General features: G+C 34.1%; 1 protein-coding gene across 12 annotated transcripts in view; it reads left to right on the forward strand.

The window, feature by feature from the left end:
* Nucleotides 1-12646, forward strand: part of ITPRID2 (ITPR interacting domain containing 2) — a 38592-nt gene extending 25946 nt beyond the window's left edge. For 4 of the 12 annotated variants that reach the window (XM_077957294.1, XM_015110474.3, XM_077957297.1 and 1 more), the window contains 7 exons: nucleotides 1120-1197; nucleotides 1277-1404; nucleotides 1819-1969; nucleotides 3110-3175; nucleotides 4460-4924; nucleotides 10368-10485; nucleotides 11471-12646. In XM_077957294.1, coding sequence (XP_077813420.1) covers nucleotides 1120-1197; nucleotides 1277-1404; nucleotides 1819-1969; nucleotides 3110-3175; nucleotides 4460-4924; nucleotides 10368-10472 — 993 coding nt within the window. In that variant the 3' untranslated portion in view covers nucleotides 10473-10485; nucleotides 11471-12646. The remainder of the gene's footprint in view (nucleotides 1-1119; nucleotides 1198-1276; nucleotides 1405-1818; nucleotides 1970-3109; nucleotides 3176-4459; nucleotides 4925-10367; nucleotides 10486-11470) is intronic. The other 8 variants (XM_077957295.1, XM_015110476.3, XM_077957296.1 and 5 more) reach the window with 6 other exon arrangements.
* The last annotated feature ends 1236 nt before the right edge of the window (nucleotides 12647-13882 follow it).

The following is a 13882-nucleotide window of genomic DNA, read 5'->3' on the forward strand; positions in this document are numbered from 1 at the left end:
TACCGTGGTGCATCTTTCTTTCTAGGCCACCTTGTTCTTCTGCTCCAGCTGTGGTCTCTCTCTCCTGGATGTCCCAGCAATAACTCAGCTAATAAATCTCCCCATGCCAACCCCACCCCAACTAGTGGACAGATGCTTTCTATGATGTGGTCTCTGACTGTCTCTCCAGCCTCATTCCTTAGCTGTGTGTTTCAGCCATCCTGGAGGACTATGCACAGGGCTCTAAACAGTTGTGTGTTCTTACATATCTGCACATGCTGTTTTTTTTGTTTTTTTTTTTTTGTTTTGTTTTTTAATAAAAAGATGAAGTTTCTGTTTGTCGCCCACATGGAGTTCTGGAGACAGTGGTGTGATCACGGCTCCCTGCAGCCTTGAACTCCTGGGCTTAAGTAATCTTCCTGCTGTGGCCTCCCAAAGTGCTGGGACTGCAAGCCACTTTTTTTTTAACCTAGATCACCCAGCCTTTGCCTTTCTTTGCATAATCAAGCCCTACTTACTGTTAAGGCTCAGTTCAAGTAGTGTCACCACTTTTGGGAAAGTTCATGTAATATGAATTTTTGTGTGTCCATCATAGCACTGCTTCCACAGTATTATAATTTTTACAACATTTTGTTTATTTTTCCTTACACTGTGAGGACACCTGAAGGCTGGGAATACCTTTTATGTTATCTCACTGCCTAAAATAGTGGCATATGGGAAATGCTCTCTAAGAAAGACGACGACGATTGCTTGCTACTCTCTCCAGAGAGTGTAATAATCGCTATACTCTCATGATGATATTTGCAATGACTTCTACATTTTTGCATTTTGATTTTGTTTTTGTTTTTTTTTTTCACTTTTGCAAGGCCAGAGGAAAGTCCTGAAAGAAATAGATGTGAACTATGTATGTTCCTTCGCCTTCTCCTCCTTCATAGATTGACTTATACCCGGAACAGCTAGCAGTAATAGATGTCATTGGGAACTGATTTCTTTTTTCCTGCTTACAATATGAAGGTTTTTTAGATCCTTTTGTCTTAACGAGAAAAATATGTAGGCCTCACATTCTGCCTTTTAACCCTTTAAGTGATTTGGAAGTATTCACTTTAACATTGATTTTAATCCTACTTTTACTTTTTGAAGTACCCTATGATGAGAGGACCTGATCTTGCTGCTGCTCCATATAGTACTCAGAAATCATCTGTTCTACCTCTTTATGAAGTAAGTTCTTACTTACATCTTTGTGTTTCAAAATAATTTGTAGAATTTAGAAGTGTAATTTTGTTTTATTGCATTCTAGAATACTTTTCAGGAGCTCCAGGTAATGAGGCGGAGCCTGAATTTGTTTAGAACACAAATGATGGATTTAGAATTGGCAATGCTGCGTCAGCAAACCATGGTTTATCATCATATGACTGAGGAGGAAAGGTAAAAGTTCATTTTGTCTTAGCACTCCTGAAAAAGCTTTTCATTCAAAGTCTTTTCAACTTATATTTTTAAAAATTAGGTTTTGATTTTACTGCTATGTACCTTATATCCGTTTTGTGAACCAGTGTAGATAAAATAGTCATAGATAGTGTTTTACTAAGTAAACTTGTGTGCCTTCAGTATCCTAAGGGTGGTTGTAACCAGTTTTCCAGTGTTTGAGATATTTGTGAGAGGATGGGGGAAGAAAGACCAATATCCTTGTGGATATACCTATTGTAGTTGATATTGTACTAATTATTATAGAACCTGAGATTTCTGTACCTTCTGTTAGCATATAGTAGTTGTTGAAAGATTTGTGATTAGGAATCTCCAAACTGCATTTTTCAAACTTTGTGCCCTTCACCATACCAATAGGTTTGAAGTTGATCAGCTCCAGAGTTTGAGAAATTCAGTCCGAATGGAACTTCAGGACCTGGAACTGCAGCTAGAGGAGCGCCTCCTGGGCCTGGAGGAGCAGCTTCGTGCTGTGCGCATGCCTTCACCCTTCCGCTCTTCTGCACTCATGGTATGCTACCTGGAGGGTGGTTGGAGTTTTCACCAAAGATTTATTTATAATGTTCTAATAATTTAGGACTTGTGCCTTCATTTCAAGTTATTTATTTTAATGGTATTAAAAGCATGCATACTGTTTAAGGAGCTTTCCCACAAACCAGTTGAATGTACAGTTTGTAATAATTGTTATAAATAGCATATTTAGAAATATGTTGAAACATTTTAATGATAAATTTTAATAATAGGAAAGAATAAGGGAAAGTTGAGTGTTTTTAAAGGAAAAATGATAGTGAATTAACATATGACTAATGTAAATTTTAATTGTTGCATGTAACTGTGGAGAACACAGATATGTATTTTGCTCAGTTTTTTTTTCTCTCTTGCCTTTAAATAAAAAGCGTTCCCTTTAAACTTTTTCTTTATTTTGGATTCTTTTCCATTTGTTTTTAAAGGAATCAAATGGTACCTGTATATTTTATTTTATATATATATTTTTTTTCCTAAATATATAGATGTATATCCAAGAGAATAAAAAGAAGTATCTTTTTGTACCACTTTTCATACTTCTTATGTTTCTTTCCATGACATTTGAACTTCAACAGTTGTATTCTTATTTTTGCAAATATCTTTGAAGTTGTAGAATATGTTGCTTTGAAATGTTGAAGTAGTGAATTATTATTCTTTACCTTAACAATGTATTTGATTTTGTTAAAAAATGGCCTGAATATACACACATATACTTATGTGTGTATATACTACAAATGAAGTAGAATAAACATTTGTGTATAAGCTCACATATATGTATAGTATAGACTAAGAATGTTCTATATTGCTAATGAATGTACTTTTCAACATGATTTTGATTTATCATTCTGAGAAGTGTGTGTTGGTGACAGGGCAGAACTAGAACATCCTCTTTGCATATTGCATCAGTTTTAACTCACAATAATGCATTTTATGGGATCTGTGACACTTGAGGGTAACCTTTGTGACATAAAGGGATGCTTCCAGGCACTAATTAGCCAATTAATTTTATTTTGAAAGTCTTGCAATTTGAAAATATATATATGTACATTATAATTATATATGCATGTATATATATATACACATACACATATATATATATATATATATATTGTTCTTACCTTTTCAGGGAATGTGTGGCAGTAGAAGCGCTGATAACTTGTCATGCCCTTCTCCATTGAATGTAATGGAACCAGTAAGCTTCTTTCCTCTTAAATCACTGGGGAAGGGAATGATATAACATTTCACAGACACATACTTTCCCTAGTTTAGATGAAATATATGTTTGTTTTAAATACATAATTTGATAAATTATAGTTGATTGGAAGTGACTTTCACCTTTGAAAGTCCATTGCTGTCTGAAGCCACTAGAAAGCCACCTTAATTGCAATAGTGATTTATCTTTCTGACTAAAGGAGGTAATGCACCATAAAAAGTATGTACAGTGGCTCATGCCTGTAATCCCAGCACTTTATTTAAGTGGCTGAGTTGGGAGGATTGCTTCAAGCCAGGAGTTTGAGACCAGCCTAGTCAACAAAATAAGACCCTTTCTCTACAGAAAATTTAAAAATTAGCCAGGCATGGTGATATGTGCCTGTAGTCCCAGGTACTCAGGAGGCTGAGGTGGGAGGGTCGCTTGAGGCCAGGAGCTCAAGGCTACAGTGAGCTATGATTGTGCCACTGCACTCCAGCCTGAGTGACACAGCAAGACCCTGTCGTTAAAAAATAATAGGCCAGGTATGGTGGCTCATGCCTGTAATCCCAGCACTTTGGGAGGCTGAGGCAGGTGGATCAACTGAGTTCAGGAGTTTAAGACCAGCCTGACCAACATGGTGGTCATCTCTACTAAAAATGCAACAATTAGCTGGGCATGGTGGCAGGTATCTGTAATCCCAGCTACTTGGGAGGCTGAGGCAGGAGACTCGCTTGAACCTAGGAGGTGGAGGTTGCAGTGAGCTGAGATCAAGCCATTACACTCCAACCTGGGTGACAGTGAGACTTCATCTCAAAAAAACAAAAAAAAATTGATTTTTAATTTACACTTCAGGAGAAATGTGCTTTCACAGTATCATTCTGGGTTCTTTAGGTAGTTAGAGCTGTAACATGACCACATTTTTAACAGAAATCTGACTTTATTGTGTTAGACAGATTGGTTCATTTGGGGGCAAAAGCACTATGAGTAACTATTTTTCACTAGTTACTCTTCCTTACAAGTGATTTGGACACCTTGGTGGTAACAAGTAAAATTTCATCCCACTATGTATTCTGTTTCCCTGTTTTGTTGCTTCATCTCAATAGGAATTTACATTTTACTTACCATTTTTGCAAATAAAGTTGAGTAGTTACTAAATTAATGGAATAGATATATGTCTTTACAAATTACATGATTTTAGGCAATAACAACAACCAGGACTTTAACCTTTTAAGCTACCAATCTTAATTCCAAGAGAGAAGAATAACATTTTTTTATGATCTCCAGGTCACTGAACTGATGCAGGAGCAGTCATACCTGAAGTCTGAATTGGGCCTGGGACTTGGAGAAATGGGATTTGAAATTCCTCCTGGAGAAAGCTCAGAATCTGTTTTTTCCCAAGCAACATCAGAATCATCTTCTGTATGTTCTGGTCCCTCTCATGCTAATAGAAGAACTGGAGTACCTTCTGCTGCCTCAGTGGGCAAACCCAAAACCCCATTAGTGGCAAGGAAGAAAGTATTCCGAGCATCGGTGGCCCTAACGCCAACAGCTCCTTCTAGAACAGGCTCTGTGCAGACACCTCCAGATTTGGAAAGTTCTGAGGAAGTTGATGCAGCTGAAGAAGCCCCAGAAGTTGTAGGACCTAAATCTGAAGTGGAAGAAAGGCATGGAAAACTCCCATTAATGCCAGCTGCTGAGGAAGTGCATAAAAATGTGGAGCAAGATGAGTTGCAGCAAGTCATACGGGAGGTGGGTAAAATCTGTGTTTAATTCATTTATTTGGAGGTATGTGTTAGAGGAGATTTTGTTTGAATATTAATTATTTACAGGATGTTCTTTTGATTCACTGTATTCAATAATTTTCACAGAGCTTTTAAATTAGCTGTCCTATTGATCAAGTTTATGTCAATTAAGATATATTTGTAATGGCATTTCTGCAAATTTCGTACTGTAATGTGAAATAATGACAGTTCTCCGTGTTCACTTTGGTGAAAAAGATGTGTGAAGGACTCAAACATACAACATACTCTTTGGACCTCTTGTTTCCACATCTACAAAATGAGGAATTACAGTTTAGATCTCTTCGAAGATTAAAAGCTGCATTTTATAGCCGGGCATGGTGGCATGTGCCTGTAGTCCCAGCTACTTGGGAGTCTAGGGCAGGAGAATCTCTTGAACCTGGGAGGTGGAGGTTGCAGTGAGCCAAGATCATGCCATTGCACTCCAGCCTGGGCAACAGAGCGAGACTCCATGTTTTTTTAAAAAAAAAAAGAAACTGTATTTTATAATTTCAATTGATAGGAGAAAATGATTTTGTGATTTTAGTAAGTGTAAATAGATTGATTTGGTTTGGTGTTTTTTGTTCAAAAATCAAAATATATTAAGAGAAGAGGGTTTGCCCTAAGTGATAGCAGCTTAAGAACTTGAAGAATTACCATAGTTATGGATGACCAAAAGAACTGCAAAAGAAAATTACATATGATTAGTAGTCAAAGTTCAAAGGTTGAGAAAATTAGTAAAATAAATGTTTTTTGCACTGAGATCAGGTAATAGGAAGGAATAGAATAGATCGTTTAAACAGCTCAATGCAATTATCTCTGTTTACCTGTAGTATTCTGTGGACTAAATTGTACATAAGCAAATGTGAAATTTGCCATATATACAGTTTTCTAATATTTCATTTATGTTGAAACAAATCACATTTCAAAACAAGCATTATAGCAGAAGACTTCATGTCTGTAATTTATTTTCATGATATGACTCTACCAACTAAATGTTTAAAAGGTCTTAATTCTATAAATTTATTTTTCCTACAAATGTAATTATTTTTGTAAGTTGATTGTGGCTGCCTAACGTTTAGCAAACTCAGCATTCACCCTACTCAGGTGTGTCTATGATTAATAATCCATTCCTGTTTACATGTTTTATATCAAAGATCAGTTTTTGAGTGAAATTATGTAATTATTCTTCTCCACACTATATTTGCTAACTGAGGAAGCGGGTTTTAAGGTAACTTTTTTTTTTCTAGAAATGTGATGTCTTTGTTCCCCTTAGCTTGCTTTGGTATGAAAGCTTTCTTTGAAAACTTTATATTGCTCTTTTAGCACAAATACTCCATTCAATGCACACTTGAATCCTCATTTTTAGAATTTTGATGGTGTGATACGTCCTGTAGGTGATTTCCTAAGAATAAAGTATTCATTTCAGACTAGAACATTGATTCTTTGGCTTATAAGACATAGCATAGAGAAAATTTAGTTATTCCCATTAGGCTGCCTTGGTCCTAGAGAATTAATCATTTAAAAGAACCTCTCATTAAATATGGAAGATTTTATAATTTGCAGACACTTAAACTGACATGCAAGGCAAATGTTCAAAGAATTTTTCAGAATTTATTTAAACCATTAATTAGAAACTACTTAGTTCTAAATTTGGCATTGTCTTGAGGAAGTTGGTTTTAACGTTTATTCTTTTACTCCCTACAAAGGACCTACCCAGCAAAATATATATAGATCAAACAAGGTGTAAGAGGAGTGTTGTTGTACTTAAGAAAACAAATTATTTTGAAGTACTTTAAAAGCACATTTAATAGATAAATTAGTTTAATGCCAGTTATAATTTAAAAAATAATTTATGTTAATATTCTCTTAGTTACAATAGTTTTCTGTTTGTTTATAAAGTATTTAAAATTTAGGTTGGTTTTTATTCCAGTCATTCAAATTGGTAAACTTTTTACCTAAAAAATATTCTACTAAATTCCAATTTTTTTTTAATCTTGGTGTACAGCTACCAAGAAAATTAAATTAGATTCTGTCTTCCTAGCAGATCTGAGCCCCTAATCCCATTAACAAAGCCACCATTCAGGAAGGCAAGATTTAATCTTGGGTTGAACAGTTTTGCAGGTGAGGATTAAGCATGTTTGGCAGGCACTTTCAGGAAAGTTTTCTTACTGCATTCATGGATGCATGAAAACAATGGTATCTGTCAGGCCTTTGTTTCTTTCATTGTACCATTAAGTGAGTTTTTAAAAAGAGCATTTTCATCATTTATAATGTGTTAATACAGTAGAATTCTTTTTTTTGAAGGACAGCATTGAAAGTCTTTGCAGACAAATATTTAATACACTCATTACATAGCTAAACTTTTGTCATGTTAAAGATACCTCTTTTCTGCATGTGCGTTATAGTAGGAAAAAAGTACACACTGTCTTAAAATTTGCCCAAGTCATCCGTGATGTATGTGATCAGTGGCCTGAAACTGTTTGCAGTTACTTTAAAAATGTATAAATGTGTGTAAATAAAAAGATTACTTAATAGGATGAATGAATACATGCCCACTGAAGCCAATTCAGCAAAATTAAATGTCAAAGAGTAAACATAGATTGCTTTGTGTTTAGATAGTTCTTTGTTAATTAGAGTTCATAGACTTGGTTCATGCCTTTTGGGATCTTTATTAGAGCACATCTGACATGTTTTACCCATGTATTTTGATAAATACACAGCTTGCTCATGTGTTCTTATGGAAATTTCTTTTAGTGATCACTTGTTGTAATAGCTGCCACTTAGTAGGCACTCAATAGATGCATAATAAGTGAATGCATTCCCCCATACTTAAGACTTGAAGTCAGTCTTTTTGTATTGTCAATAAGCATGCCTTTCTCAATCTCAGGTAGTCTGTATTTAGCCTGCATTTTTTTGGAAATTGTGCTCATAAAGGTAATTTTACGATCCATCCCAGGGGATTTTCCTCAATTCTAATCCTTCTAACCTCTCCATAGCATGGGAGACTTTAGAACTAAATTATTTGTCCATACATTTATTCCTTCAATAAATTATTAAAGACATTGTGTCATTTTCAGGGCCATTTTATTTATAGTTTGCTTGTTTTTCTGCTTTGTCTTCCTTTCTGTATCTGATACTGTCTCTTGCCCTTGAGCTTTCTCACTCTCTCTTTGATTCATTCATTCAGACACTTAACTGAGTTCTTACTGTATGCTGAGATACACTGATAAATGAGACCTGACCTGCTGGCTGAAGGAGCTCACAGTACACCTTCCATCTGACCTCACCCTTCCTATTCTGATTCCCTTCTGCTCTCTAGAGGGAACTGTCTTGGCAGTCAGACTCCATTATAATCCCCTCTCATTTGAGACCATCTTGCTACAGAGTTTTCTATCTCCACTGTCATCTGCAATTGTTCTTTCTTTGTTGTGGCATACCATGTAAAAGCTGCCATTCTCTGAGAATTCTAGCCCACACTAGTCTCTCATTTACCAGATTTTTTTCTGTTATGTCATTAATGAATTAATAAATTATTTTTCCTTTAGTATTTTATGAAACTGAACAGGTGTGGTGGCTCACGCCTGTAATCCCAGCACTTTGGGAGGCCAAGGTGAGCGGATCACCTGAGGTCATGAGTTCAAGACCAGCCTGGCCAACATGACGAAACCCCATCTTTACTAAAAATACAAAAATTAGCCAGGTGTGGTGGTAATCCCAGCTACTCGGGAGGCTGAGGCAGGAGAATTACTTGAACCTGGGAGGCAGAGGTTGCAGTAAGCCGAGATTGCACCACTACACTCCGGTCTGGGTGACACAGCAAGACTCTATCTCAAAAATAAGAAAGATATTTCATGAAACAGTGTTCATTTTGTGTCCATTGAGATTATATCATGCTTGATGGTAGAGATTCTTTTATACTTTACTCCAGTCATGCCTGTACTCCCAAAAAAGTTTGACACACATTTCTGGTTTGTCAAGAATATAGTTTGGCTAGTTTGTTTTTTGAGTGATGAAGAATAATGAGATATAATAAAATGGCCATATTGCATTGATAGCAGGACTGGAAAGACTATATTCATTGTTTTGTGAATATAGATTTGCAGTGGTTGTAATTCAGTATATTGTATTTCTATTTATGTACTGTGACTAAGAGATTCTGGTTTTTATAATATTTGTATCCAACACATACTTGTTTGAAAAGTAAATCTGAAGTGCTATGTGCTTCAGAATCTTTTGATGATGTTTAAAGTTTAGAAATATTGATAAAAGGTAAAGAGAAAAGCTTACTGTATTTAAATATATTCCAGTACAGATGGTTGGTAGCTAAGGAGTGTTTTGTTTCTTTAAATAGCTATGTATAAATCTATGTATTGTGTACCAGTTTTGCATGATAGACTAATACAGGGCCATTTTTGGAAAGATAACAGTTAAGATGTGTTTGAGATGTACTTAGGAACATTTTAGGAAATAAATCAATTTGGCTGACAGGAAACTGGAAACGTAGAATTTTTAAAAGCTTGTCGAGAGTATCTCGAGTGCTTATTTGGGAACACATTATCACTTTATTTCAGGAAATACACATTTATAGCTTTCATAAAGGGCTATTTAAAAGTGATGCTGTATCATTAGAGAGAAAAGGTGGAGATAGGTAAATGTAAGTGTTTGGACATCTGGAGAAGAAAGTCCTGATGGAATTGTCATTGCCTCAGGTCTAGTTGCCTTTTCCAACAATAAAATGAAATGTATATCCTCATACCCTGTATGTATATGGGAAACAAAAGCTTAGACGGGTGGCAATGATACCATGAAACTAAAGAAAAAGGTTTTTTTTAGAGTTTATGGTGGTTTTGAGGATGTTTTTTATGTTTTAAAATAAATTGTACTAAATGATAATTTCTTCTTCCCATTTAAAATGTGTGTGTTATGTTAGAACAATATGTCTTTAGATACCTTGCTGTCAGCTGGCATAAACAGGCAATATAATTGTATATTATTTTGCCTCTAAAGGATTTTTTCAGCAATGAGAGCACTTATGTCTCTGCTGATTACCTTACAAAGTTAGATAATACTAAAAACATTCAAGAAGTCCTTCCAGATTATTTTTTTGACCTGAGGTGAAGTATTTACTAGAAGTTTTTTAATTTATGAAATAACATTTTCTAATGTCCTCACTTTATGAATTGTGATATTTGTAATCTAGTTAGCTGAATGATCCTAGACCAGTCCTCGGAGTCTGATCTGGGTTGGATGATAGATGGACTCGATTCCCCACTCCCTCTCTGTTGCAGGGGGATTCACATGAAGGTGAAATTAAGAAATTGAATCTCTATTTGTTTTTTTTCCCCAAAACAGGAAAAAAATAGATTACATTCATATTGGTAAATTTTTGTTTTACTGTTTTTCCAATGTAGATTAAAGAGTCTATTGTTGGGGAAATCAGACGGGAAATTGTAAGTGGACTTTTGGCAGCAGTATCTTCAAGTAAAGCATCTAATTCTAAGCAAGATAATCATTAAACGGAAATTATAGGTAAATTTTTCTGAATTTCTTTGTTGAGCTAAATGTAAATAGTAATTGGCATTTTATTCTTTGTTTTGTTAGTACACAGGTTGGTACACAGTTGGTCCTCTAGTTAAATTTTGAGTTTTAGAATGTATGTATGTATGTAATATGTTATTTTACAGTGTGAAAATTTCACACAAGCCTATTTGAAGCGTAAGTCAAATCCCATAATATGAATCTCCAAGGAATTACTTCTATTGGGTCATTTTACTGAAATTTCATTATAGTAATAAATCCTGGAATTGGACCTTCAAACCTGAATCTTACTTTGATTATAATGGTATTTCAGATGTATATTTTTAAAGAACAAGATTTTGTGAATTAATCACGACTTCTAAGTATCTTTCCTAATTATTTTTATCTTTTAAAGAAACATATCCTGTAGATTCATTTCTAATCATAATTTATTTAAAAAAACTGTTGTATGTGTCTGTCTCAGTAAAACGAATTACTTTCACTTTATCTCATAGCTCTAATTACATTAAAAAAATTTTTTGTAGAGATGGGGTCTTGCTATGTTGTCCATGCTAGTCTTAAACTCCTCGTCTCAAGCGATCCTCCTGCTTTAGCCCTAATTTCATTTTATATAATATATATTAATAATACTCTTTGGTGAATGCAAAAGGAAATTATACAGTTGAATAGAATAGAACTAAAAATATTCATTGAATAAAACATGAGAAACAAATGTAATTTGAAAAGTATAATATACAATTTCAGATGTAGGAAATTGGAAAATATTTTAATAAATTATGTCACAAAGCAATTAATAGGAATTATCTTTTTAAAGCCACGGATAAAAGAATTAACTCTCAGGAACATGTATAGTGATTACAGGATAATCATGTTTCTAGGTATATATATTTGCATAAAATTCTCATCCCCCTTTAAAGAAGCTTTTAATAATAGTATTTGAAAGAGGTTTAAAACTGACTTCTCTTTCTTTTTTAAGGTTGGCATGGATCCTATTAGCTGTGTAATACTGGAATTATCAATGATATGCACTGGTGGAGGTGTTACTTGTGCTTTAGAAGATACTTGCTGCTGAGCTGGGCTACTGTATACAGTGTACAATGTGTATTTCTTCAGCCGTATATTTTTTTAAAAACGTACATAGAATCTTAGGCACTTTGCTATTTCTTTTCTAAACTATCAAAAACTCTAGCAGTTTGAAAAGCCTAATATTTATTTGTATGTCAATATTTTTCATTTGATTCCCTATTAGAATTAATTATAAAACTTGAAAACTTCCAGACTTATCCAACTTATAAATAACATATTTCTTCAGACTAGCTTCTTAAAACACTGACCTCTATGAGGTATTTACTGTGCAATAATAACTGATTCATTTTTTGAGAGCTTGAAGCAACCAATGATTTTTCCCTCCACTGCTGTTAATTAATGTCACTTCCAAGAAGAAAAACTGTTCTGTTGTAAAAAATATAGTTGCTCTTAATTCTTGAGAGGTTACTAATAGCAGTAGGATAGAATTATATGAGGTTACCTACAACTACTTAATGTTCTTACACTGTAAGCCTTGTTGCTTTACCCAAGACAAATGTAATTTTATCATTGCTTATGTAGTAGTTTTCTTTTGGAAATGTGCCTTATGTTAAACACTATGTACTTTTACTTTCTGCATTGTCCAGACTTCTTTATTAGATGAAGATGTTTCTTTTTCTGTCTTTTAAACTAAATAGAGTATCATCCAAATAATGGGGCCTATGACTTGAATGAATAGAAATGAATAAGCTGGTGTTTTTTCAAAATGGAAGTAATTTAGATTTGTTCTCCTCATACATAAAATGATTTTAGTTCAGTTTTAACCAGTGAAAACTTCGTTTTTATGAAAAAAAGGAAAACGGTTTCCTATTTGGTTTTATATGTGTTAAATAAATGTGTAAAGTAACCACCAAATGTTATTAGAATTATTCTTCTAGCATTTATACTTTTTTCAACTCCTATTGTGTTTCTTTGTGTGTGATATTTTAATCAAAAGTGGTTGAGTTGTTAACAGTGTTCTTTGAAAGAATTTCTGAAAGGCTTATAAATGTTTGAAATATCACACAAAGGCTGATTTCTAAAAAATATGTATATTAAAACAATAAAGTATTTATTTTGCCTAAAATGTTTTTAGTGGTTTCTTAAACTGCACCATGAAGATTTTGAATTAGATTTGATAGGTAACAAATGAGGTCCAAAAGAATTGCAGCATGTAACCCAATAGGGTGATACTCTCTTTTCCTAGGGAAGTGTCTGTGATGCTCTAAGAAGACAATGCTTTAAAAAATGCTGTTTAACACTAGACCACCCTGGAGAGAGGGCATGATTGAGGCCTCTTTGGCTCATCTAGTTCTGTGGTCATAGTAATTACCATCCGAGGACACATAAAACTTTTTAAAACTATGCTATTAAACTACAAAGAATAGATATTAAAATACTATTTAACTCTTTGTTCAATAACAGCAGTAATAACACCTATCAACCAAATGCCCCATATTAATAGAAGTATAGTAATCAATTTTAACTATTTAGTTTTGAAGTCCCTTTTAGTTGATTTTTGACAATACAAGATACCCAGATTTTGATAATCAAAATTAGAAATATAACAGTTGCAATAATAGGCTGAGACAATGAGCAAATTACCTACATAGTATGAATGAAATAAGAGGAGTCTCACAACTATCAGAGTTTTATGTTCCTTCTCTCCATTTTATTGTGTACTAAACATTTGAAAGCTATCATGTTCAAGCCACCGTGCTAGCTGTTATGTGGAAATGAAAAATGAAAGGGCCTGAAAAAAAGACAAAGTCCAGGCGTCTTTTAATTTATGGATACATTTAGAAGTGTCAACAAATAACTAATTTGAGAGACTATAGCCTGGGGTGGTCAGAGAAGCCTACCAACAAGATGCGATTTGAGTAAAGTCTTAAAGTAATCAAGAACATTAGCAAAAATTACCAAGAATACATAGATTGAGTTTGAAATACCATGTACATGATGATGAAAGCAATTTTTTTTTAAATGCCAAGTTCATAGTTTGTGCGTATTGTGCTAAGAACTTGCACAAAGCATAGAAGAGGAAGAATCTTCAAATGGTGATTTTGATGTTTGGAGTTGCTGTGAATGATACACCATGAGAAAAACAGGCAGATTTTGAAGTACATTTCAGATTTGAAGTACATTTGAAAAATTCTCAGATTTGAAGTATACTTCTTTCCTCTAAATATATTCAGTTGAATTTCATACATTTAAAAGTAGAATATTTGCTCAGCTGGCCATCTTCAACCTTTTCAGAGGAAAATGAGAATGCAGTAAAGTGTATATAAAAGAATGTAAAGAGAAAGTAAGTCTGGGCAGTTTC

This window comes from Macaca mulatta, chromosome 12 (assembly GCF_049350105.2).
Source record: "Macaca mulatta isolate MMU2019108-1 chromosome 12, T2T-MMU8v2.0, whole genome shotgun sequence".
In the NCBI taxonomy this organism is placed as follows: Eukaryota; Metazoa; Chordata; class Mammalia; order Primates; family Cercopithecidae; genus Macaca; species Macaca mulatta.